General features: G+C 39.2%; 3 protein-coding genes and 1 long non-coding RNA gene across 5 annotated transcripts; all 4 read left to right on the forward strand.

The window, feature by feature from the left end:
• Positions 1–1,827: 1,827 nt before the first annotated feature.
• apoeb (apolipoprotein Eb) lies at positions 1,828–4,480 on the forward strand. The gene is made up of 5 exons (XM_017702038.2): positions 1,828–1,890; positions 2,264–2,328; positions 2,515–2,668; positions 2,963–3,250; positions 3,596–4,480. Exons 2-5 carry the CDS (start codon positions 2,286–2,288, stop codon positions 3,954–3,956), a joined length of 846 nt encoding a protein of 281 aa, XP_017557527.1. The 5' UTR covers positions 1,828–1,890; positions 2,264–2,285; the 3' UTR covers positions 3,957–4,480.
• Positions 4,481–13,466: 8,986 nt separating this feature from the next.
• apoc1 (apolipoprotein C-I) lies at positions 13,467–15,588 on the forward strand. Its single transcript, XM_017701999.2, has 5 exons — positions 13,467–13,549; positions 14,159–14,227; positions 14,369–14,507; positions 14,772–14,863; positions 15,310–15,588. The coding sequence occupies exons 2-4, from the start codon at positions 14,173–14,175 to the stop codon at positions 14,821–14,823; spliced, it is 246 nt and encodes an 81-aa protein (XP_017557488.1). The 5' UTR covers positions 13,467–13,549; positions 14,159–14,172; the 3' UTR covers positions 14,824–14,863; positions 15,310–15,588.
• Positions 15,589–16,350: 762 nt separating this feature from the next.
• On the forward strand, positions 16,351–17,776 carry LOC108429920. 2 transcript variants are annotated; one of them, XR_001858044.2, is made up of 4 exons: positions 16,351–16,374; positions 16,996–17,064; positions 17,169–17,304; positions 17,569–17,776. It is a non-coding gene; the product is annotated as an uncharacterized LOC108429920 (long non-coding RNA). The 2 variants fall into 2 exon arrangements; XR_001858045.2 differs by lacking the exon at positions 16,351–16,374 and adding an exon at positions 16,410–16,656.
• Positions 17,777–23,000: 5,224 nt separating this feature from the next.
• On the forward strand, positions 23,001–24,972 carry apoc4 (apolipoprotein C-IV). Its single transcript, XM_037537355.1, has 4 exons — positions 23,001–23,144; positions 23,274–23,316; positions 23,670–23,736; positions 24,634–24,972. Exons 2-4 carry the CDS (start codon positions 23,274–23,276, stop codon positions 24,806–24,808), a joined length of 285 nt encoding a protein of 94 aa, XP_037393252.1. The 5' UTR covers positions 23,001–23,144; the 3' UTR covers positions 24,809–24,972.
• Positions 24,973–25,814: the final 842 nt, after the last annotated feature.

Here is a 25,814-nt window from a genome sequence, read left to right on the forward strand (position 1 = left end):
GAGCTGAATCTGCTGCCACTGCCTATAGCAGGTTTAAGAGTCTAGCACGAGATAGCACTATCTTCAGCAGATAAACACTCGGCCTCAGACGTGGAAGAGCCCTATGAACGTGTGATGTGTGAAAAGGAATCTGGAGTTAAATGCACTGAAACGTATTCAGGATCGTTACAAATCCACAAAGGGAGGCGTAAATGCATTGTGCTACGTTAATTGCGTATGCGTCTTTACACTTGTTAACTAACCAGGATCACTGAGCGCTCAGCTCTTTCATCAGCTAGACGAGTTGCTGTGATCGTAAACAGAAGAAAAAGCAGATGGGCGATTATGATGTTAATGTTGTTGACGAACCCCAACGGCCCACTTATCAGTTTTAGACGATGGCGAGACAGTCAGGGGCTCTTTGATTAGCCAACGCCCTAAAACGGAGAGAGAGAGAGAGAGAGAGAGAGAGACAGAGAGAGAGAGCGAGAGAGAGAGAGAGAGATTTTTATATATAACAATATAGCAAATCAGAGGTCCGGAGGAAGATCGACGAATGTAACGATGTCCAGAAACCTCTAAAACAGAAACCTAAACCGTTCAATTAGACCAAAAATGAACTCAATTAGGTGAAAAATGGTTCATCTCCACAGCCACAGCAGAAACAGAGCCAACGTGGGATAGAACTGAAGTCAACGAATTGGCCTTCAAGGGGAATTCCACCATTCTTTCAAATGTTCTGTATAAATGCTGAGAAGCTGGGACTTGTTGGGAAACAGGGATCCTGACGGCACAACTACAGCCTTTTTATTTAGGTCACAAAACTACCACTGACACTTTTTTAAAGCAACGTTAACGAGAATAACGATTTTGCCCTATGGCACCCTGCTGTATCCCCACCACCAGTAAACTTCAAATAAATGCACTGAGTTTGTTTCAGAGCAGAACTTGATCACAGCACTTCTGCAAAACACAAGACACTGTGTTCTTAACCGTTTTCAGGAGGGGCGTTAATAGGTGGACGTCTGGTTCCTTTATCCACCGCTGTGGACAGTTCTGACTACTTTTCTCTAGAACAAAGCGTTTCACACCGAACCCGCCCTGAATGACCGCAACACTTGTATAAATTTTGAAACTCACTGGAGTCCCCCTTTAAAAGATTAAAGGTTTTTTCTTTCAGCTGAACAGTTGGCCTCCTTCGCCAGTGTCGTCCTGAGGTTCTCCTAAATGTGTTCTTGAGAAACAGCGCAAGAAAAGATCTACAGTACACCAGGCTCGTGACGTTTTCTTAAACTGCAGAACGGATCGGTTCTGTTCTTTCCTAAGAACTACTCTGAAATCACTGGGGAGTCAGAATGTTCATAAAAACTGCGCAGGCGGGTTTAAAGAAAAGAGCGTTTGGTGAATGACGCCAATGATCTATGCAACTCAACAAACACACACACACACACACACACACACACACTGACGCAACTCAATATAAATCAAGATAAATAAAAATAACTACCTGCAACGACAGCCTGACTCTAAAACTAAACACATCACAATGGCAGATGGTCACAGAACGTGTCCTGGTCTAAAGGGGCTGAACTTTACATTATAGATTGTTAGATTTTATACATTTTGTCACATTTTCTATGGTCATTTCATGTGACCATAGGTTTTAACGTGATTTAGCTCTAAGGGTTTTGAGATGAACACATGGCTCAGTGCATCAATGGGTTAACGGCAAGTAAAAGCTTGTCGTTATCACGAGATTCTGAAATAAAGCAAACTGTGTAATAGGTATTCCAGTGCAGGCAGCGGGGCGGGGTGGGAGTGGGGCTGGACACAGCACCAGTCACGTGAGCTGCGTGCTATAAAAGTGCGGAAAGCTCGTTCTCACCTCACAGAGCAACCCGGACTTCTCAGGTCAGTAAAGGACAGTTTCTCTTGGGTTTAGAGGCTTTTTTGGTCTCAGCATCTCTTATGTGTGCGGCAGGTCGTCAGTCTCAACACATTTAGAGCGATTTTATATCAACACATTCTGCTTATGCGAAATTGCGAATGTGATCACCTGGTCATTTATATACTTGCTGTTCTGTTTATCTTGTATTTGGTAATGTGTCTTTTCTAATACACTAATACTGTAGTTCATAAACGTTAATCATCATATAATAGACACGTTTTCCTTCAAATATAACTTTATTTAGCAAACTTGATTCCATTTTCACCCAGTTTATGTTCCAGTCTCCCACATGACGGACTAATTCCACTCACTGGTCTGCTCTCTCCTTATTTCCAGGTGTGCTTGTCTGTCTACCAACATGAGGGCTGTAGCTGTGGTATTTGCTCTGGCAGTCATTACTGGTAAGCAAAGTATCTCAAAGTTCTTTACAAATGTTCTTAGGTTCTTACAGCTGCAAGCTAAGCATGTAAAGCCAGTACCAAAAGTACTATTTCTCCAGTAACATTGTGCTTCTTATGTTGGAGAGTCCAAATCGAGCGAGACAGCCATGTATGCTCCTATAAGTCTGAATATCTCTCCATCTGCAGGCTGCCATGCTCGCGCTGTGCCTCTGGCCGATGCGCCTATGGCCAAATGGGAAGAGACAGTGGACCGTTTCTGGGAGTACATCTCAGAACTCAACAAACATGCTGATGGTGTGGTGGAAAACCTGAAGGGCTCCCAGCTCACCAGGGAACTTGAGTAAGTGAATAAAGTTCAGCACATACAAAATATTTTAGCATCTAGATATGTTAATGTAATGTGGTTTTCTTATTTGGGCAATTTTTACTAGTTCAACATCATGAAATACTGACAATGTGAATAGCAGCTGCTGTTTTCAAATGACCGAGTACAAAAGAAAAGCATGACAATGACATTTACAAATACTTAAGTGATGTGATGCTACATAACTTCACCAACAAGTTATTTAAGTTATTACAGTCCTCCATTACAAGTACATCATTGCTGTGGCCCCCCAACTTCTTTCCACTGCAGCACTCTGATCACGGACACTGTGGCTGAGCTGAAGGTGTACAGGGAGGACCTCGAGACCAAGCTGGGCCCTTACACCAAGGATGCCACCGGCCAGCTGAGGCAGGATCTGGAGCTGCTGACCAGCAAGCTGCAGACTGACATGCTAGATGCCAAGGACCGTTCCACCCAGTACCTGCAGGAGCTGAAAACCATGATGGAGCAGAATGCAGATGATGTGAAGAATCGCATCGGCACATATACCCGCAAACTGAAGAAGCGCCTGAACAAAGATACTGAGGAGATCCGCAAGTGAGTGTGGATGAGGAGAGAGGATGATGGTTGTGGAGGATGAAGGAAATGTTTATTTTCAGAGAATGTGTGGTTTTGTGGAAGACTTGTAGCAGGGCTTATCAATTCTGGTTCTGAAGTGCTGGAATCCAACAGCTTGGTAACTAATTGAATTACCTGTTTTAATTAGTACTATGATGGACTTTAGCCATCATAGTACTAATAGTACTATTACTATTACTAGTAGGACCAGAGTTACTGACCCCCGCCCTACACTGATTCTAGCTTGCATCTATTTTAGACTAATTGGTGATTTGACTGTTGACTGTACATCACTTATCTCATCACTTTTTTTTCGATCTCTAGCACTGTTGCCACATACCTGGGTGAGCTGCAGTCTCGTGCCTCCCAGAATGCTGAGGCAGTGAAGGACCGCTTCGAGCCCTATGTGCACCACGCTCGTGAGGGTGTCAGCCAGAAGCTGGGTACCATCACTGAGGTGCTGCAGGGCCAGGCTGAGGGCATGAGCCAGCAGTTGGAGGCGCAGGCCAGCGTGCTGAAGGAACAGCTGGAGCAGACTGCCGACTCTCTACGTGTCTCTCTGGAGGGCCGCATTGAGGAGCTCACCAGCCTGCTCAGTCCCTACACCGAGAAGATCCGGGAACAGCTGCAGACTGTCATGGAGAAGATCAAAGAGGCCACAGCGGCTCTCCCCGCACAGGTCTAAAGGCACTGTGGCGTCGTTGCACCAAATGCAAAGAAGAGATTAGTGTCTGTTACTGATTCTAAATGCTTTTCACTGTGTGGGAGGGCGAACAAGAATGGAACAATACACAGCTGAACAAGTCTTTTAACTTGTCTTTTTTACTGAAAGTACTGTTTTATAATCACCATGACTGCTCTCTCAGTATTAATCCACTTGAGAATAAACCCTCAATAATCTTTCCTTATAGTGCAATAGGGCATTGTTATAACCGCCTAGCATATCTTAGAGTTTTATTTCTCACATTGGTCATTAGATCTTAAATACGTTTTATGGCCTTTTAAGTAATGGAAAAGGGCAGGTTAGTGAACTTTGGGCCAAATTGGCACCTGTTTTAAAAAGTGCTGTCCACCATTTCAACAGCTGCAAAACATAATCAGAGAACGTTGATAATGATTTTGATAGCTGCAGACAAACGCTGACATTTTGTTTGTGCACACTGCTGTTTTGGAACCTGTTTCAATAAATGAGCGTAATGGTTCACAATACAAAGTGGTTGGTCATTTTCTCTTTAATAAGAGCATTAAGTCACACTACATTACACTCAATCTGTTTCAAACACTTTCACACTGATCTCTGACCTTGCCAAAAAAAAAAACCCACTGGAATCATTGCACCAATACAGTCTGTGTCATAAACCTGGATTCCTTGGATGAAAAGGCAACAGAAAAACAGGGCAAACAGTCCGTTGATGTAATTATCAATATGATCTGAACAAATTTGGCAATTTGGCCTGAAAACATGCAAGCATTTCGTTTTTGTAAATGACTATAGGACACAGTTATTAATGTTATTAACAAAACTGGGCCCCTGAGCCTGATGGACTGATTCATGAAGAATGTTAAACATGTAAGACTGTTATAAGAAAACAGTTCATACGTAAATTTATTAAATAAATGATTTGTAAACAAACAATTATAGGACTTATTATGATATGGAATATTATATTCCCATGATTATAATTACATAAGGAATTATTTCAACCATTTTCCATGATGACCTGTTCTGACAATGCAATATCCATCGCTGAACAAGAATAATGAAGTCGCAGAGTTCAACCAGAGGTTAATAACTCATGTCAAGTGACTCACAGCATATCGCCATGCAGCACTTTTCTAATTCTGCTTTTTATAAACAGTACAGGTAAAACAAGCATAAACATGTAGGCTGTCACAGAGGAGCACAATGGATGGAGGGAGGCCTGTACAGGGACAGCAAAAAGGTTATTTTTTATCTGGCTTTAACCAAAGAGAGAAGGGGGGGTCTATTTAACACTCTAAATATGAGTATTAAGCTTTCTTTTTTTTGGGGTGTGATCAGCTTTCTTAGTATGCCCATTATTGCACTTAAGTTTCAGTTCATATGCCTCCAACACTTCTAAACCTGTACTTGTCACGCCACCTCTCAAACTCCCCCCAAGCTTACATAATCAGACTTGTATGGGCAAAAACATGTTCTAATCTCATGCATGCACCTTCCCTTCTTTTATGGATACTGTCCTATACAGTTTCAAAACCCATCTGTACCCCTTACATAGAGACTGGTGTTTGGTTAAGGTTGTGAAGGTGTCAAAATGAGATTTCATTTTACACAAAGGATTCTATTGGCCTTAAACACTCTTGTTCGTAAGTGTTTTCAATTATATAAAACAATTTTTAACAACTTTTGTTGTGACTTTAAAAAAGAAGGAAACAAATCTTAAAAGTTTGTCAATGTAACTATTATATTTAAAGTAGTTTTGAACAGAATCAACTCATCATAAATTGTTCAAAAGTGTTTTCAAACTTAAATACAGGTTTGAGAAGTACACTAAGAAAGTATTCGCTCGTCTGCCTTCACACACATATGAATTTGAGTGAGATCCCATTCTTAATCCTTAGGGTTTAATATGATGTCGGCCCACCCTTTACAGCTAGAATGGCTTCAAGTCTTCTGGGAAGGCTTTCTACAAGGTTTAGGAGTGTGTTTGGGAATTTCTGTCTATTCTTCCAGGAGCACATTTGTGAGGTGTGAGACTGACCTGGCCTGGCTCGCAGTCACCGCTCTTATTCATCCCAAAGGTGTTCTATCGGGTTCAGGACTCTGTGCAGGCCACTCAAGTTTTTCCACACCATTCGCTCATCCATGTCTTTATGGACCTTGCTTTGTGCACTGGTGTGCAGTCATGTTGGAACAGGAAGAGGCCACCCCCAAACTGTTCCCAGAAAGTTTGGAGCATGAAATTCTCTTGTTCTGCTGAAGGATTAAGTGTTCCTGGAACTAGGGGGCCGAACCCAACAACTGAAAAACAACCCCACACCATAATCCCCCCTCCACCAAACTTTACACATGGCACAATGCAGTCAGACAAACACCTCTCTCCTGGCAACCACCAAACCCAGACTCGTCTATTGGATTGCCAGACAGAGAAGCATGATTCGTCACTTCAGAGAACACGTCTCCACTGCTCTAGAGTCCACTAGCGGTGCTTTACACCACTGCGTTCAACGCTTTGCATTGTACTTGGTGACGTAAGCCTTGGATGCAGTGGCTCAGTCATGGAAACCCATTCCATGAAGCTCTCTAGGCACTATTCTTGAGCTAATCTGAAGGCCACATGAAGTTTGAAGGTCTGTAGTGATTGAAAGTTGCTGACCTCTGCTCAATATGTGCCTCAGCACCCCCTGACGATGCTCTGTCAAACACTGTGTGGTTGAGTTACTGTCATTCCCAATCGCTTTCACTTTGTTATAATGCCACTGACAGTTGACTGTTGAATATTTAGTAGCAAGGAAATTTTACGACTGGACTTGCACAGGTGGCATCCTATCACAGTACCACGCTGGAATTCACTGAGCTCCTGAGAGCGACCCATTCTTTCACTAAAGCGATGAGGGGGGCCTCTGATTTTGAAGCAGAAATGCCTAATACATATAAAATTCAATAGACATTGTTTCATATTTACCACTATTTTACCATCACATGTAAAAACTAAGGAGGTTCAGGTAGGTATTTTGGATAGCAAATACAAAGGCCATATTTATATCGTAGGCATTTCGACAGCTGGTTCCTATAACTACTAAATTATTAAGAAATCAGTTCAGTTTCTCTAGAATTCCATATCATACCAACCTGAACAACTTTAGTTTGATGTAATTCCGCTTTAAAACTCAGTTCTCAGCAGATGCCTAAGCCAATCTACCTAAGCCAATCTACATTATCAACATGACAAAGGAAGCTGTTTTCAACAGCAATCACCATACATAAAAACATGTGCCTGAACCTTTCAACTCCTGTTATCTAAATCCCAATCTTATACCCCTGGTCTTAATTCCCTTTGCTGTCCAAAACTCAAACACCCCCTGCTACCCTTTCGGCCTAACACGCATGGAAGCTTTCCGCTGTCAGATGCCTATTAGCGGCAGCCTGACTGCTTCAACATCAGAGGCCCCCTCATCGCTTTAGTTCAGTTTCCCTCACTCTTACCCCTTCCCGGGACAGACATGTTCGGAGCTGCTCACACATTCCAGCAGGCTGCCTACACATATAAAAGAACATGCTGTGCCTCTATTCATGTGAACCAGGCCTGCTTTTGGACACTCTAATCCTTCCTATCTGTCACACTTGCCCACAGACACAAACATGCGCCCACATACACCTTTGGCACCCCTCACTCCGGAAAGTGCTTTGCACAGATGAATATTTCATGTAGAAGCTCAAAAGTACTATGTGGCTGCCAGCATCAATGGCAATTTAATACATGGAAAATGACATATTTATAGACACTTTATTTGGTGATCATTTGGTGAAAAATTTAACGTGGATAAACTTTACTTTTGTACTTTAGCAACAAAGCTAATGTAGCATACAAATAATGGAAGTTTATAGCCAATACACAAGGCTATTTGAAATTAATTTACAACTTGACACAATCTGAGGCAAAGATGTGATAATTCCGATATACAGTTTGACCAACACTAAACTGGTGGTTATAAAGTTCTATTGTAGACAACATTGGTGTTAGGAGCATTGAATGCCTCAAAAAACAACCTCATAGAACATTATTATATGAAATGGTAACAGATAAGTTTCCTGATGCCTGAAACATTGTTTGCAATAGTTCTGTGATAAAACAGATTTAAATTAATGTAAATCAACCAAGACATTTCTGGTGTCCAAAGTCGCTACAAAGCAAACAATGTAGCAAATAAGTAACGGAAGCTTAAAGCCATGTCAGATGACTCAATATCATGACATGATTTGAGGCATGACTTAGGCATGCAGTTTGCACAGTGCTACACTGGAAACTATTAGCTTCCTTCCTTTTCATTTCTTTGTTAGCTACATTAGCACTGTTGCTTGCTTGTAAAACGTAAGAAGCGAACTTCAGACACCAAACATGTCCTGTCTGATCGACAACACTGGGGAAAGGCTTCGATTAAAAAATAAAATTTTTGGCCAAACTACCTCTATAACTGTTGCATGCAGTGTGACTTTATGCCAGTAGATGCCTCCCTCTCCTCCTCTCACCTAGACATCCTCTTTACCTTGCATTGAACTTCACATCGTTTGCTGACTCTTGTGAATATCATATTACAAACACTTATTTACTCACGGGGTAAAAAAAAAAAAGTATGTAACTGGATTTTGTTACTGTACTTACATAGTATTTTGACAGCATTGTCAGTCCCACGTATTTTATATGTACATATTTTTAAGCAAATTCATATCAATGTCAAATTAAACTCCTCACCACTATGTTAGTCTGTCATGTATAAAGAATTGTACTGTCCACTTGTCACTGAACCAGAAACCACCAAAGGAAACTTTTAATAACAACATTTAGAACTTAAATGCGTTTAAATGAGTTAAAAGATTTTGACACTGTACCTATATTTTCACTTGAGTACAGTATCACTTTTTTCACCCGTTTACTTGCATAACAGCTGCATGGCAAATAAAAGTGACAGGGTACAGTTTTCTTTCGAACCGCAGATAAACCCACGCCTTTCTGTATGTACTGTATATCCGTGTATTATAGGGTAAAAGGGAAGAGAGAAAGACGAAGGAGGCAGAAGCAAAAAGAATACAAGATAGAGAAGAGGGGAAAAAAGAAGAACAGAGCAGAGACTACACAACAACTCTGCTCTTTTCCTGGAAGCCTTTGTTGTAACAATGCCCAATTTTCCAGTAAAAAAAAAAAAAAGAAGAATGTCCCTTCTTACAGTGGAGCTGCGGGGGTCAGCTGTTTTGCCGAAGGGATAAACATTAAAAACCGCAAACATTCTGCAAGTCAGCAACTATTATTGAAACGGCTGTGCGTCTTCATCTGAGCTCCAGCTCACAGGTGCTGGAGAGGAATGACCTCCAGTAACCTGCAGGAACAGCAGGACGCCTCCAAATGTCCACTAAAACGTCCAGAATGAGAAAGCAGTCACAAAAGGCTGCATGATAGGATCAACGTATTTTACTGGAATTATCTTACCACATATTATAATTGAGACATGCTCTGTGACACATTAATATATTTAATGAGTTTAATATATAATATACACTAAACTCACTGATAAACTGATAAGGTGACATGGTTTAATATTGATCTGCGTTATTTTAACCACAATAATTTAACTTTGTTGGATTACATGAATACCTTCAAATCATTCACAGACACACTCATCTGGAACCCTGACTGGTGAGAACACAGTAAAAAGCACTGTGGTTGGTTAGAGGGATCAGTTGGATAATGTAGCATTCTGCAATATCAGTTTTGCAAAGGCTAACATCGTAATAATGATTAACAAATTAAATACTGTGCAGCCGTGCTGTTTTGCTTTTTTCATTTAGCTGGCATTTCTGTCAAAGACAGATGTGCTTTTATTTTGGGAAAACAGGCAAACAAGGCCTTGATGACTGACTAACATGACTCAGATTGTTATTTCTTTCCTGGCATAAGATCACGTGTCCCGGTTCAAATGCTTGTTCTTCTGAAGGCGCCTTTCTTTAGTTGTTTACCTGCATCAGTGACATTAGGTGCAGGTTCTGACCTGCAGCTTTACACTCCAAACAGACAAATGATCTCAACTGGCACAGCATGATACGTGGTGTATCTCTTCCTGTTGCAGACAAACACACACAGAGGTTGGCCTTTTAGCAATAGCACCAAATCAAGTAAAAGCATAAAACATAGAACGGTTTTCACTCCACCAGTTTTTTAAAACCCTGGATAGAAAAGCCAGAAATAAAAAATAGAATGCTCACTTGGATAAGGTGGAGAAGTTGGTTGATCAATAAAAGAGAAATGTGAAAAACAGTGATGGAGATTTTTTAAAATAAGGGATGTAACAGGATTGAAAGCCTAGCAGCAAGACCAGAGACACCTGCTCAAAGTTTTATTATCCACATTTCTATAACCTAAAAACAGATCAACTACTTTGCATTGAAGTCCCTGTAGTTACTGAATAATTAGCATTAATATATAATAAGCATGGGATTTTAAAGGATTAAATGGGCCACATACCACTCCACTGGATTTCTCTGAACTGTTAGAGCTACATCCACGCACAGCTGACAGAGGTCTGTCAAAACTGCTTTACTGAAAGCTAGTATAAAGGTTTGAATCCTGCCATGCACAGTGAGCAAGAATTGTTTTGCAGCATATGGCACAAGAATGTGACATTATCTTTGGGAATTTGAGCATAAAAGGAGTTGATGGAAACACTCATTTTCTTTCAACAATGTTCTGGAAATTTTGTGAACAAAAACCCTGCTACAGAGACAGGACAAAGCACACAAATATGCAAATTATTCTTTGTTTTCACAGTACCCCAAAGGAAAAAAAAAATCTTAGACCTTAATATCTCACTAGTTTCTCCTAGACAACAAGGAAGTCGGATGGAAAGACCTGGAACTAAAGATGGGAATGTCAACCACTTCTCATCCAAGACGAAGAGTGTTCTCTGTTTTGATGCTGTAACTGTTCTAACTGTTATCTGGGGCAGAAGTATCTTTTTCTCTAATGCTATTTCTCTTGAATAATTTTAAGAGGATCACTATTATGTTTCCTGAGCCATAACGTGGCAACATTTAAGCAATCATTTTTTTTCTCCTGGAATTTATTTTCACATTTGTGAGCAAACAGTATTACATATATTGTGACTTTGGCTACCAGAAAGTAATGAAAATGTATCTGTGTGTTTCAGGTGTTCATTTTGCACACATAATGTAAACACTGGGGAAAAAAGGATGGATAAATATTGGCCAAAAATCGGCCAATCAGTCTATTTGGTAAAATAAATTAGAATTAGCTTTTTGTTGCTCAATAATGAAGATTTATAAGATTTACTTCTACAGTATTTAATAAGTTACAAGTTGTTGTTGTTGTTGTATATAATAAACATGAAATGTTATTATGGCAAGTAACTCCAAACATTTGAACGGTAGTGTACATACTTGGAAGAGAAAAGCCCAGACAGAGACAGGTGAGAAAGGTGGCCATTTCCTTAATGGTCCAAGCCATCGATTACTTGTTGACAAATAACTAGACTAAAAGCTTCTAATAGCGCAGTTCATTCCCCCTGGGCCTCAGGCTTTTCATATCCACATCCAGAGGTAACTGCAGTTCAATGCCTCACCGCAGGACACCCCCATCAACAATGCCCTCATTTGCACGGAGCCTCACTTCCCTTCCTCTGAGTCTAGACGCCGCAGAGACCTTTTTCAGCACTTTTTCTCAAATCAGGCCAAACGACAGCCGTGATGAGATCAAGGCCTTTTAATAGACTCGGCATGGCCTGAACGTGTGACTCGATTCCGAAACCTAACAAGAGGGCACGGAGAACTGACTGAAGAAGAAAATAGAAAGAATTAGGCCAGTGCTCAGGAACTCATGAGCCATGCTGAGCATTTTGTGTTGGCTTTGCATACTTTTCTTGGCAGAGCCTATTTCCAGTATAATGCAGCGAAGGAAGCTACAGAGAATTATGCTTTTTGTTTTAAGGTAATGCCCTGCAAGCAGACGAGAATGTCATTTTCATTTTGTTAATTTATTTTTATGTATTAAATATAATGCTTTGGCTTCTGTGGCTTGTTTGTTCTCCAAATTTCAAAATGCACAAACGTATGAGGCACCTACTGAGATCTTACTAATGTCCATAAAATTGGCAACATTCAGCTTTATCTTTGCCCTAACTTATCCTAACTAAACTACTAAACTAAAGAACTAAAGAAGAGTATGATAAGAAAGCATGGGTTTAACTTTTGATGTAATTTCAGTAAATTGGACTTTTGCCCACATCCACAACAACACTGCCCTTCGCAAACAACCTAATATAATTATTATGAAACGCTGTTTGAATTGAGACACTCATGACTTTCCGCAGTTACCACTCAGGGAACACAGAGTAAATACCATCCCACAGAAATGCAGAATGTATCGTTGGTGTTTTGCTAAGTAACAACAACATTACGCCACAAACTACTACTACTAAGCTGATCTGCCATTGGTCGCTACATTTTGCATTGTGCTACAATATGCCTGCAGTGACGGGATCAATCAGAAATACTTAAAGCACGGATGGAGAATATAATGGCATCCCCCAGTTTTCTTTGTTATTAGTAATAGATAAACTGTTCAAATAGCATCTTACAGTGATCCTACATTACAGCACTTTACATTGCAGTGGCTTTCAGAGATTTTCTACCATTCCTTCGTAGTGCTCAGAGATGTCACGGCACAGGTTTATATAATTATACCCTTTTATTAACTGATAAAAGTTCTCCCCATATCTTCATTGATAGGATAGGGGATGTTTTATCTTCCGTCTGGGTGGTTTTATAAGTTATCAGCGTAATAATTAGAGCAGTTCCACCTCACCAGTCATGTAATCAGTGTAAGCTAGAATGCATTCACCCCTTTCAACAGAAAAGATCATTATTTGCTATTTATGATCATACCTTGAAGTGTCGTTCCTCAGCTACTTTAAATGGAATGGTTGACCTTAGAATGCCTGAAGCCACAAAAATGGATGTAAGCACATCATGGGCAATCCAGACTCAAGCAACATGCACTTTAGTTCAAGTAATTTTTACAGAATTTACCTTATATAAAACAACAAAAGACCTATTAATTAAAGCAGAATGATTTATGAAGGTAAAAAAGGTTTGGCAGAAATGATTTTTTCTCTGTTTGGGCCTTATTCCCTTATTCTTGATAACAAGTGGACTTCATACTGCTTAATGAAAAACATGCTAACAGTCAAAACATTTACCACAGCTATGTCACTGAGACACAAGTCTCAAAGGTTAGAGACACTGCACATGGCCTATTTACTATCCAATGGTGAACAGAGACCTAAAAGCCTAATGCAAAGCCAATAAGGACTTATGCAATTTCACATGATAAACATAAAAAAAACTTAGTTAACAGACGTTCAATACTTGATACAGAGACTGCGCCAGCCTTGATGGGTCAGAGGTGGTGTGTTTGTGATGACGTCAGCAAGAACGGGTTGTTATATAGAGCGAAGGCATCTGACCGCCTTTATTCTCCAAACTTCTCTTTCTGGAAGAGTACGAAACAGGTACCAGTATACTACATTCTACCTCTAAAAGTGGTTGTGGTCTTGTAAGCAGGGTTTTGGGGGGGTTTGTTACTTCTTTTTTTGGTTAAATGCCAGTGGTTAAATTACACGCTAGAATTTCATGACAAAATTAAGAACCTTATCATTGAATAAAGCAAAGTTTTTTGTACCTTCTGTACCTTCTGTTTCAATTTAAGAGCCCTTAAATTGTGTTTTGGTGACATCTAGGAGGCAGCTTTGCGCCACTGTGAGACCTCTGAGGAGAAACAGTTGCTGAGGAGAAAAAGAGAGAGAGAGAGATCTAAAGTTATACATCCAAAACATAACTAAAGAATGTTTTACAATTGATTACTTTCAATAACAGTAATACATTTTTAAAGTTTTCAATAAAGTGAGAGAAAAAGTTGGAAAAATAAGAAAAGGAAGTTGGTCGTTCGTTGGTGCTAGCCTCGCTAGCTAACGTTACTCATCCACAAATAAACCTATTCAGCAACTTTACGGTTAACTATAGCGGGTATTCTTAGTCTGTGTGACATATGTCTTGTCTGAGAATATTTCATGTGTACATATTATCTTAAATATGTGCATATTTTTTATATTTTATTCAAGAAAACGCTGCCAATATGAGACTGTACCTCGCTGTTGCTGCGCTGATGCTCGTGCTTCTTGCGCACGCAGGTAAGAATCACTTGTAATTCGAATCACGAATCGTTCGTGTGAATCGAATCCACGCGTCATATTCATCTCTCCGTGGGTCAATGTTTTGTGGAAATATTCGCTTGTTTTTAACGAGTTCCGTTTCTTTTCCTCGTTATGCAGAGGCACAAGAGGAGCCCACAATAGAGCAGCACTTTGCCACCTTCCAGACGAAAGTCATGGAGCTGGGAAAGGATCTGTCCGAGAAGGCCACAGCTGCCTTCAAGAAGCTGGAGGAGAGCGAGTTTGCCACTAAGACCAAGTAAAGAAAAAGCCTAGCCCTTTGGCCAGTCATTGTCATCTACCCGTAGACTTTCATAAGTTCAGACACCAAATTATATTAGACAACAATATATGTTGGACATTTGTATTTGATCAGTTTGGTAAACACAGTTTGCATATATACTTTTTTCAAATGGGGTCTCTCAACTCCTTTAATGGTAGAAAAAACTTCAGACTTAAAGACACACAGTGACTTTACCCAATCTTAACCTGTATAACTCTGTTTCTCTGTGGCTGCCCTTAGGAGTTGGCTCGATGAGCAGGTGACTAAGTTAAAGGACGCCTTCAGCAAGTAAACCCACCACAACCCAAGACGGGATGATCTGCTCACTTTTTGTATGATCTGTGCAATATCTTGTCATTTTCTGTCATTTTTCATCATCGTCATGTGATCTCATGCTGTCAAATTCAAGAAATGTGCCAATAAATACTGAAAACAGTGAGAAAGAAGACCTTATATATAACTTTACAGGAGAAGGAAAAAACCTACTTTACATTTAATGTAAGTCAATGGAACCAGAATTTTTCCCAAGTCATTTTGGGTCATTTCTTTTGGTCCAGTCATCATTAAAGTTACATACAACATAAATTGTACTGGGTATTTTCAAATTATGTCAATAATGGAGATACAAGGTTTTCTTCTGACAAGAGCGATATGTACTGTTTTCAAATAGGGACTCTCGTCTAATTTAAATGGTAGACTTCAGACTTAAAGACACACAGTGACTTTACCCAATCTTAACCTGTATAACTCATGTTTGTTTCTCTGTGGCTGCCCTCAGGAACTAGTTCAATGAGCAGATGAGTAAGTTAAAGGATGCCTTCAGAACATAAACCCACCCACCATAACCCAAGACCCCTGCAGTCCCAGACGATGTGATATTGCTACGCTTCACTGTGCTTAACAGAGCCAGCCGTTACAGCCGTCACACTCTGGGATGATCTGCTCACTTTTTGTATGATCTGTGCAATATCTTGTCATTTTCCATCATCATCAAGTGATATCAATGCTGTCAAATTCAAGAAATGTGCCAATAAATACTGAAAATAATAAGAAAGAACACATTTTTCCTCCTTTTCTGACTGTGTACATTTTGAAAAAAGTATTCAATCTGTCAGGATTTCCAAGCCTATTCAGAATTTCAGTGGTGACAAAGTGGTTTGTGCTATATAGACCAACATGCACCATATAGCTGGACATACCATTGTTTTACATTGAGTTATTCCTGAATGACATACGTAATATGAAAGAAATAATAAGTTTGGATCAAGCCAAATTTCCTTTTTCATTTTCCAAGAATTCACAAACCAATAATAGGCCTATTAGTTAAAGCAGAATGATTTGTGAAAGTGAAAAAGGTTTGGCAGAAATATTTTTTCTCTGAAGGGGGACCGAAGGTGGTCAGATCCAGGCCTATACTGATGACACTGTGTGGTATTTGGGCCTTTGGTATTCTGATAGAGAGTGGACTTCATACCGCTTAAAGAAACAACATGCCAGCAGTCACATTACATTTATCACAGCTATGTCACCGAGATACGAGTCTCAAAGGTGACAGACACTGCACATGTCCTATTTACTACTCAATGGTGAACAGAGACCTAAAAACCTCCAAAAGACAACTGGAAAATGCAAAGACTGTGAGGAATTTCACATAATAAAGATTTAAAAAGTCACTTCTTTAAGAGAGATCTTCAATATATGGCACGACAGAGACTGGCAGGCCTTGATGGCACAGTGGTGGTGTTTTTGTGATGACGTCAACGTGATGGAGTTGTTATATAGAGCCAAGGCATCTGACTGCCTTTATTCTCCAAACTTCTCTTTCTGGAAAAGGCAGAAACAGGTACCAGTCTACTGCATTCTACCTCTAAAAGTGGTTGTACAGGTTACAGAGTTTTTGGGGTTGTTGTATTTGTTTGTTTGTTTGTTTGTTTTGTTTTTTGGGGAGGTAAATGATAGTGCATCTTTAAATTACACGCTAGCATGAATTTAATGACAAAATTAAGAACCTTATCATCAAAAAAGCAAAGTATTTCGTGCCTTCATGAAGTCAAGAAGAAGAGCACCTACGTTGTGTTTTGGCGACATCTAGGAGGCAGCTTCGCGCCACTGTGTGACCTCTGAGGTAAAACAGTTGCTGAGGAGAAAAAGAGAGAAATGAAACATTAAACACAGTTAAAAGGATTTTTGATAATGCCTTTAATGACATTAATACATTTTTAAGCTCTAGCGTGATAAAGTGAAGGACAGTTTGTGGAAAAAATAACAGCAAACACCGTTCGTTGGTGCTAGCTTCGCTAAGCTAGCTAACTAACGTTAACATTAACGTTGTTTGCCCACAGATAAATCTATTCAGCGACTGCACGGATAGTTATTGGGGGTATTTTTAGTCTGTGTAATAAACATTTTGTCTCGACAATTTATCTTGTGTAAAATATGTGCATAATTTCACGTTTTGTTTCAGACAACGCTGCCTGTATGAGACTGTACCTCGCCGTTGCCGTGGTGATGCTCGTGGTCGGGGCGCAAGCAGGTAAGAATCACGAATCGTTCGTGAGAATCGATTCCGTGAATCTAATTCATCTCATCTCTCCGTGGATTGCAGTTTGGCTGAAATTTTCGCTTCATTTCGTTTAGTCCTTAAACAGAGACACAGGTGCCTCCTGCAGTTCTAGCGATTGCCACCTTTCACCAAAAAGTCGTGGAGCTTGGATCGGATTTGTCGGATAAGGCCGGAGAAGCTGGAGGAGAGCGAGTTTGCTACTAAGACCAAGTAAAGAAAAAGCCTAGCCCTTTGGCCAGTCATTGTCATCTACCCGTAGACTTTCATAAGTTCAGACACCAAATTATATTAGACAACAATATATGTTGGCCATTTGTATTTGATCAGTTTGGTAAACACAGCTTGCATATATACTTTTTTCAAATGGGGTCTCTCAACTCCTTTAATGGTAGAAAAAACTTCAGACTTAAAGACACACAGTGACTTTACCCAATCTTAACCTGTATAACTCTGTTTCTCTGTGGCTGCCCTTAGGAGTTGGCTCGATGAGCAGGTGACTAAGTTAAAGGACGCCTTCAGCAAGTAAACCCACCACAACCCAAGACGGGATGATCTGCTCACTTTTTGTATGATCTGTGCAATATCTTGTCATTTTCTGTCATTTTCCATCATCGTCAAGTGATCTCATACTGTCAAATTCAAGAAATGTGCCAATAAATACTGAAAACAGTGAGAAAGAACACATTTTTCCTCCTTTTTGACTGTGTACATTTAGAAAAAAAGTATTCAATCTGTCAGGATTTCCAGGCCTATTCAGAATTTCAGTAGTGACATTGAGTTATTCCTGAATGACATATGTAATATGAAAGAAATAATAAACAAAAAAATGTAAGAGCCAGATGACCCCAACAAGCACAGTCACAATATAAACAAGCCATAGTTCGATGTCCATTTAGTATCACTTTAATAACACATCCAAATATTGTCCTATTTCCTTTAAAGGAACAGGGTCGGAGGATGACCCGCATCAGGCCATCATCTCTACTCCAACAGGGTAAAGTCACTGTTTGTTCGCTGTTAATAATCAGTACTTTTCTCCAGTTCAATCAGACAAACCAGGCAGGGGGTTCTGGGGACGTGGTAGACTATGAACCCTTCCTCGGTCATTTCCATGAATTGAACCTATTATTGAATTTTTTTAACCTTTAACGATCTAATATAAACAGTTCTTGTCCCCATAAAAGTTGAAGGTTCTTATTACTTTGCCAACTTTCAGCAAATTCAACATTCATTCATTACTTTTCAGAAGAAATTCAGTATGTTACTATCAGGGGATGGTTGGTAGTAAATGTAATACTCAGAATATCAGTAAATGCAACACAAAAGAGCACAGCTCCCCCAAAGCAACACATAAATGGAAAAAGACATTTCCCTCACCTTCTACAGAGATCATGTGGTTGAATATAAGCAATTCTCTGCTACCTAACAAAGTGCAAAAAGGTCCACTTTAAAATATTACCCTTTGTCCTTGTAACGCTCTGCTAAATAAGTTGATACAGTCATGTGCAAATGTTTGACCATCCCCTGGACAAATTATGTTTCTTTGATTTGTGAAAACAGGTTAACACATTTTCTACAGGGAAGTTAAACACAGTGTTTTTCTGCATATTTTAGTGCACAATTAGTGTGAATTTGCTTCCCACACACACATACAATAATATAAAATGTGGCCTGTGCAAAAGTTATGGTTTTCCCCATAATATATTAAACTGAGCAAAAACACTGTGACTGAAATATGGTTTTATGATACATGAAAATGGCTAAATATATATTTGTTTACTTAGTTTAAAATGCATTTATTAGTGTTTGTTATATTTTTTCAATTTTATGTAATGTTAACAATGGTTACAGATATAACTAAATACACATGAACTGATCGAGTGGAGCCATGTGTATATGCTTTTGCCATATTAAAGGTTAATTTGCTAATTACAAATTACTTACATTTAACACTGGAATACAAATTCATTTCAAAAGGTATCTAATATATATATATATTATATATATATATATATATATATTTTTTTTTTTTTTATTTAATTTTATTTTTTTATAAATATTTTATAAATTATATATACACACACACACACACATTATATATATATAATTTATGGCAATATATTATGAAATATATTTTAGTGTTTAGAATGTATTTCATCATGGATTGCAATGTATTTGACATGTATTTCAAATATACAAAAATACACTATATTTAAGTATTCATGCACCTGGCTTCACACGCATATGAACTTGCGTGACATCCCATTCTTTATCCATAGGGTTTAATATGATGTCGGCCCACCCTTTGCAGCTAGAACGGCTTCAAGTCTTCTGGGAAGGCTTTCTACAAGGTTTAGGAGTGTGTGTGGAATTTTTGACCATTCATTCCAGAAGTGCATTTGTGAGGTCAGACACTGATGTTGGACGAGAAGGCCTGGCTCGCAGTCTCCGCTCCAGTTCATCACGAAGGTGTTCTATCGGGTTGAGGTTCAGGCCTGTCAAGTTCTTCCACATCAAACCCATTCATCCATGTCTTTATGGACCTTGCTTTGTACATTGGTGTGCAGTCATTTTGGAGCAGGAAGGAGCCGTCCCCAAACTGTTCCCACAAAGTTGGGAGCATGAAATTGTCCAAAATCTCTTGGTGCTGAAGCATTAAAAGTTCCTTTCACTGGAACTAAGGGGCCGAGCCTAACTCCTGAAAAACAACCCCACACCATAATCCCTCCTCCACCAAATGTTACACTTGGCACAATGCAGTCAAACAAGCACTGTTCTCCTGGCAACCACCAAACCTGACTCGTCCATCAGATTGCCAGACGGAGAAACATGGTTCATCACTCGAACACGTCTCCACTTCTCTAGTGGCGGAACTTTACACCACTGCGTTGTGCTTGGTGATGTAAGGCTTGCATGCAGCTGCTTGACCAAGGAAACCAATTCCATGAAGCTCTCTATGCTGTTCTTGAGATAATCTGAAGACCACATGAAGTTTGGAGGTCTGTAGTGATTAATTCTGCAGAAATTTGGCGACCTCTGCACACTATGTGCCTCAGCATCTGCTGACTCCAATATGTCATTTTACGTGGCCTACCACTTTGCGGCTGAGTTGCTGTCATTCACAATCACTTCCACTTTGTTATAATACCACTGACAGTTGACTGTGGAATATTTAGTAGCAAGGAGATTTCATGACTGGACTTTGTTGCACTAGTTTATATGTCCATATATTTTTTTTCATATGGGAAAACATGATGCTTGACAAGGGGTGCTTAAACTTTAGCACATAATTGTGTATCCATGTTGGAATCAAACTGTTTCTTTTCAAAGGAATTTAAGAAGTAACTGTCTTGATATAGTATTCATGTTCATGCACAAAGCACACATTCTATCAGTCAAATCTGTCTTTTACACACACACACACACACACACACACACACACACACACACACACACACACACGCACGTACATACATTTACATTATATAGACAAAAGTATTGGGACATATCTAATTATTGAGTTCAGGTGTTTCAGCCAAATTCATTGCTAACAGCTGTATAAAATTAAGCACATAGTCTTGCAGTCACCATAGAAAAACACTGGCAGTAGAATGGGTTATCCTGAAGCACTCAGTGACTTAAAACATGGCACTGTCATAGAATGCCACATCCACCACTCAGTCAGTTTTTTTTTTTGTTTCTGTCCTGCTAGATCTGCCCCAGCCAACTGTAAGTGATATAATTGTGAAATTGAGGTGTCTAGGAGCAACAACAGCTTAATTGTGAAGTGTTAGACCATACAAACTCTGAGAGCCTATCCCCTGTTGAATCATTCACTTACACTGTCACTAAGTTCCAAAATGCCTCTAGAAGCAACATCAGCAAAAGAACTGTGCATCACAAAATGTGTTTTTCCATGGCCAAGCGACTACAATGCGCAATGCAAATAGGGAGTGTGAAGAATGGCTGCACTAGACTGTGAAGCAGTGGAAACATATTCTGTAGAGTGATGAATCATGCTTCTCTATCTGGCAGTTTGATGGACGAGTCTGGGTATGGTGGAGGAGGTATAATGCTATGGGGTTATTTTTCAGGGTTTGGGCCCCTTAGTTCCAGTCAAGGGAAACCTTAATGCTTCAGTGCACAAAGCAAGGTCCACAAAGGCATGGCTTGCTGAGTTTGGAATAACTTAACTGGCCCTCACAGAGCCCTGACCTCAACCCCATCACATGCCTTTGGGATTAACTAGAACGGAGACTGTGAGCCAGGCCCTCTTGTCCAACATCAGTGTCTGATCTCTCAAATGCTCTTCTGAATAAATGGGCAAAAATTCCCACAGACACACTCCAAAATCAAGTATAAAGCTTCCTAGATAATTGGAGGTATATATAGCAATAATTGGAATAATTAGGAATAATAAACTGATATATACAGAGCAGAAATTAATTATCTGATTGTGCTAATGCTCAATATTCATGGGCTCCTTTAAGAAGCTTTCTTGAGGATCTAAAAATTAAGCTAACTGATGCCTAAAAAGCAGTAAAAGGCTATAAAAAGATTAATGCACTTCCAGCTCAGAATTTACACTGTCTGAAATGTCACTAGGAAGTGGCAGTTAAGGGGAACTGTGGAAGTCAATGCAAGATCTAGAAGAACAATAACTCTCAGGTAGAACTGCTCATAGGCAGGTCAAAAAGGCAAAGCAAACCCCCAGATTTTTTTTTTTACAATCACGGCATTTTTGGCTGACACTCTTATCCAGAGCGACTTACAATTTGATTATTTTACACAAGTAGGTCGAAGGTGATGTTAGGAATCTTGCCCAAGGACTCTTATTGGTATAGTGTAGGGTGCTTACCCTGGTAGGGGATTGAACCCTACTCTACAGTGTAGAAGGCAGAGGTGTTAACCACTACACTAACCAACCACCATTGTAGCGAAGGACCTGCAAGAAGGCTTAGTTGACATAGGGATATTGAAGACCATTTTACTGCACTTCTGAAGCAAACGTGACATATTCTGTTAAGAAACCAAAGCTGAAAATGGGCTGGCTTCTTCAAAAAGACAATGGTTCAGCAACAACCTCAAATTCCACCATGATCTACTTCAAACATGCAAGATGAAGCCTTTGGAGTGGCCTTTACAATGACTTGGACATCATTTAAAATTCGTGGGTAGATCTTAAATATGCTGTGCATGCAAGAATATCTCAGAATTAGAAACATTCTACAAGGAAAAGCGAGGGAAAATTCAGACAAACAAAATAAATGTTTGCACGGTGCAATGTATGCCAAAGAGAGTACTGATTAGTAGGGTGATCAAACAGTTGTACATGCTACAATTATTATGTAATATGTAAAACAGTTTGCGCAAGAGGTTGTTTTTAATTCTTTTCACTATAATATCAACAAAATGAGTGATTTGGTCAGGACTTCCGAAACGTTTGTATATGACTATTGAAATAAATAGTTCTTTGCATACTTTAAAGTTTTATTGAAGGTAAATACTGCTGTATATGTTTCAACCCATGGAACCTTTACCTCGTACTACATAGAACCCTAGTTGCTGAGTGTAGGATGCCAAAAACAAACACAAGCAGGTGAAAAGGAATAAACACCATTGATGTGATAAACTTTGTCCTCTAAAACTGCTTATATGTGAATCATCTGGGCCATTTTTCAGTTTAAGGAAAGCAACTCTCAACCTATATCTCCTTTACCTCCTCCAAAAACACATCCACATATGCTTGAGGTTGGAGGGTCATGCAAGAACCATGTGATGGCAAAAATCAACGGGAATGATCGACCACACTGTTGTTCTAAACAGGATGGCCAGTGTAATTCTCCAATAATGAGTAATCCATTTCTCTGAATGTTATATTCAAACACAGCCAGGCTGCTCATTGCACCACCTTATCTCTAAGATCTGGAAAGCAACTGAACCCAGTAGTTCATCATAAAAACTATAGAAATACACTGGACTTGGTCAGATATTAGTACAATATTCAACTGAAATACTCAGGAGACGGCCTTCCATCTAAACTCTAAACGGTATTTATTTATTATATGCTAACGCTAATCCAGATCCAGAATGCACATGCTAGCAAAATTTGTTTCTAAAGTAATTAATATACCACCTGTAACTAATTCATCAAAGTAGTTTGGTCACTTCTCTAACAGATGTCCAAGTTGACGCTGTTTGTCCTGGTCATAGTGCTTCAAGGTAGGTTGGTTTATTTTATGTATGCTAGTTTTGTTTGTCTTGCTTCTTTGTTAGCCATAGTCTACAAAACACCTGGTTCAAAGGCTTAAAGGCAGAAATAATCATAGTGTCATGATGGTATTAAACGTAAAATGCATGTTCTAGTAATGTTTCGTTTGTTTGTCTGAATAAGAATCAGTTTTGTGACTTAAATTACAGCTCACAAAACAGCCAGGTCATGTAGCAAACCAGTGAAAAGACTGAGGAATGTGCTCTGCAGGTCAATCAATGCATTATTTATTACGAAGAGATGTACTAATTGACATTGTGTCATTGGCTTTTTCTGCTGAAAATAAAACTTGTGCTGCCCACAGCATGCGCAATTACGGCAAACAGTGGCGATGACCCAGGGGTTCTGGAGAGAGCAAAGGAGGCGTACAGGTACAGGAGTGTTATCACAGCCAGAACTATTGCTTAACAGCTGGCATGACCTGCAGATAATTATATAAGACAGTAGTGATGGCCCTGCAAGCTCTGAAAATAGCCTGGAATAATGGTCATACACACACACACACACACACACACACACACACACACATAGACACACACACACACACACACACATATATATATATATATATATATATTGACAAATTTTAAATAAAGAAAAGTTATGACAAGTGAATTAAAGAAGAAATATTCTAGATAACTATTAACATTTAGACAAATATGTGACATTAAAGCAAAAAAAAAAAAAGACATATTAAATATTAATAAAATCACAGATTTCAATGGAACCAGAATTTCTTCCAAGGAAATTGTTGGATTATTTTCAAAAGCAGAAAAATGTCAAAAACAGATATGAGATTTTGTTCTGACAGCAGTGGTAGTGGTCTCAGACTGTTGGAACCCACAATAAATAAAGAGTATGCTGGTAATATGTATGTAGAACTTCAGGAAATCAATAAAATTATATATATATATAAAAACTGTATCTCCATTTTTGTCGTTTTTCATTTTTTGTTGACAAACAGCCCAAAAACGATTTGGAAAAAAGTCTGGTTCCAATAAAGTAGGTTTTTTCCTTCTTGTGTAAAGTCACCATTTTGGAGATATAAGGTTTTCCTCCACAACACACACACACACACACACACACATATATATAATGTCAGCTTGAACAATTCTTGCTGAATTGGCCAACAAACAGAAATTACTTGGAATAAAACCTCATTACATTAACATCAGCACTGGCATTTCATGAAAATCTAGCATATGGCACACTGATGTGTACTTTACATAATGCTGACCAATATTCTCTAATCTGTGTGTGTTTTCCAGAGAATTAAAGAGTCAGGTTGTGAATGCGGGCGGTGTGGTGGTTGACTTTGCCGAAATGTACTATGATGAGCATGTGAAGCCTGTGGCTGATCCATACATCCAGTGGGCTAAAGAAAAAGCTGGCTCTCTCTGGGAGAGGGTCAAAAAGAGTGTGTCCAGCTCCACGTCTGACTAAAACATCTCAAAAAACTGAAAATTTCCTCAACCGCACACTAACGTACCCCAGCTTAAAATATGAACACAGCATGTTCCAGCAGCATGAAGACGTCATTTATGTCATCATTTGTGTATGTTTTCTCAATTAGAATAACAAATAAAGCACATTATCTCCAAAATCTGCATAATTTCCTGTATGTTTACTTTTCTAGGTCACAACCAGGTTCTGTCTTGTTTATTATATAACTCTGCAATCTCTGATCTACTAACCCTTGTGCCAGAAAAAGGTGTGCATAACGCCATAAAATAAAACAGCACAGAGAAAAAGAACGAAAGTAATTTAATAAGGGTTATAAAACAACAAAAAACAACAACAACAATACCCACGAAGTGCATCCAGTATATCCAAATGCACGGTCAAAGGTCACAAATGAGACACGTAATGTTCCAAAGAGGAAAGTTCACTCGGTCCGACCTACAGTCTGCCTTGTATGTTTAAAACCTTTCCACAACCTTTGAACAAGCCGTTTTTCACTGGGCTCTCTGTTTACTCAAAAAGACAAGAGTATTGATTCTGGAAGATGTGCAAGAAACGGAAAAGATGACAGAGATATCCGGCAGTCTGCAAGCAGCAGAAATCAGCATGCATAACCTAGATAAAGTAGCTTTGCTGAACTTTTAAAACACCAGCCATACAGAAAAAATGAGCAAAGCTTATTAATTAAATACATTTTTCCAATGCATGAAAAAGGCCAAATGTATTTTTGAATAGTATGTATATAAATCTCAGGTGTATATTAATACTTGACTTATACTAATACTTGGATATAAAAGAAATGCACCAAAGCATGCGACTGCATAAATCTCCTGTATGTATTATAAATGTACCAAGTCATTTAACTCCTCAAACCCCCAGCATTTAATAATACGTACCACCCTTTTCATTTAATATAAAATAAACATACCAACGTGTCTGAAAACATGAATTTCCAGTATATTTTAGTTCCTACAAAACTTGCCCTTGA

The sequence above is a fragment of the Pygocentrus nattereri genome, chromosome 3 (genome assembly GCF_015220715.1).
Source record: "Pygocentrus nattereri isolate fPygNat1 chromosome 3, fPygNat1.pri, whole genome shotgun sequence".
Lineage (NCBI taxonomy): Eukaryota > Metazoa > Chordata > Actinopteri > Characiformes > Serrasalmidae > Pygocentrus > Pygocentrus nattereri.

What these genes read in the sequence shown, in the direction of transcription:
- apoc1 (XM_017701999.2), top strand. Translation starts at nt 14,173, where the DNA reads ATGAGACTGTACCTCGCTGTTGCTGCGCTGATGCTCGTGCTTCTTGCG. An exon ending in CGTGCTTCTTGCGCACGCAG is followed by an intron (nt 14,228 to 14,368) that starts GTAAGAATCACT and finishes CTCGTTATGCAG; the next exon opens with AGGCACAAGAGGAGCCCACA. An exon ending in GAGTTTGCCACTAAGACCAA is followed by an intron (nt 14,508 to 14,771) that starts GTAAAGAAAAAG and finishes GGCTGCCCTTAG; the next exon opens with GAGTTGGCTCGATGAGCAGG.
- apoeb (XM_017702038.2), top strand. Translation starts at nt 2,286, where the DNA reads ATGAGGGCTGTAGCTGTGGTATTTGCTCTGGCAGTCATTACTG. An exon ending in CAGCTCACCAGGGAACTTGA is followed by an intron (nt 2,669 to 2,962) that starts GTAAGTGAATAA and finishes TTTCCACTGCAG; the next exon opens with CACTCTGATCACGGACACTG. An exon ending in GATACTGAGGAGATCCGCAA is followed by an intron (nt 3,251 to 3,595) that starts GTGAGTGTGGAT and finishes TTCGATCTCTAG; the next exon opens with CACTGTTGCCACATACCTGG.
- apoc4 (XM_037537355.1), top strand. Translation starts at nt 23,274, where the DNA reads ATGTCCAAGTTGACGCTGTTTGTCCTGGTCATAGTGCTTCAAG. An exon ending in CCTGGTCATAGTGCTTCAAG is followed by an intron (nt 23,317 to 23,669) that starts GTAGGTTGGTTT and finishes TGCTGCCCACAG; the next exon opens with CATGCGCAATTACGGCAAAC. An exon ending in AGAGCAAAGGAGGCGTACAG is followed by an intron (nt 23,737 to 24,633) that starts GTACAGGAGTGT and finishes TGTGTTTTCCAG; the next exon opens with AGAATTAAAGAGTCAGGTTG.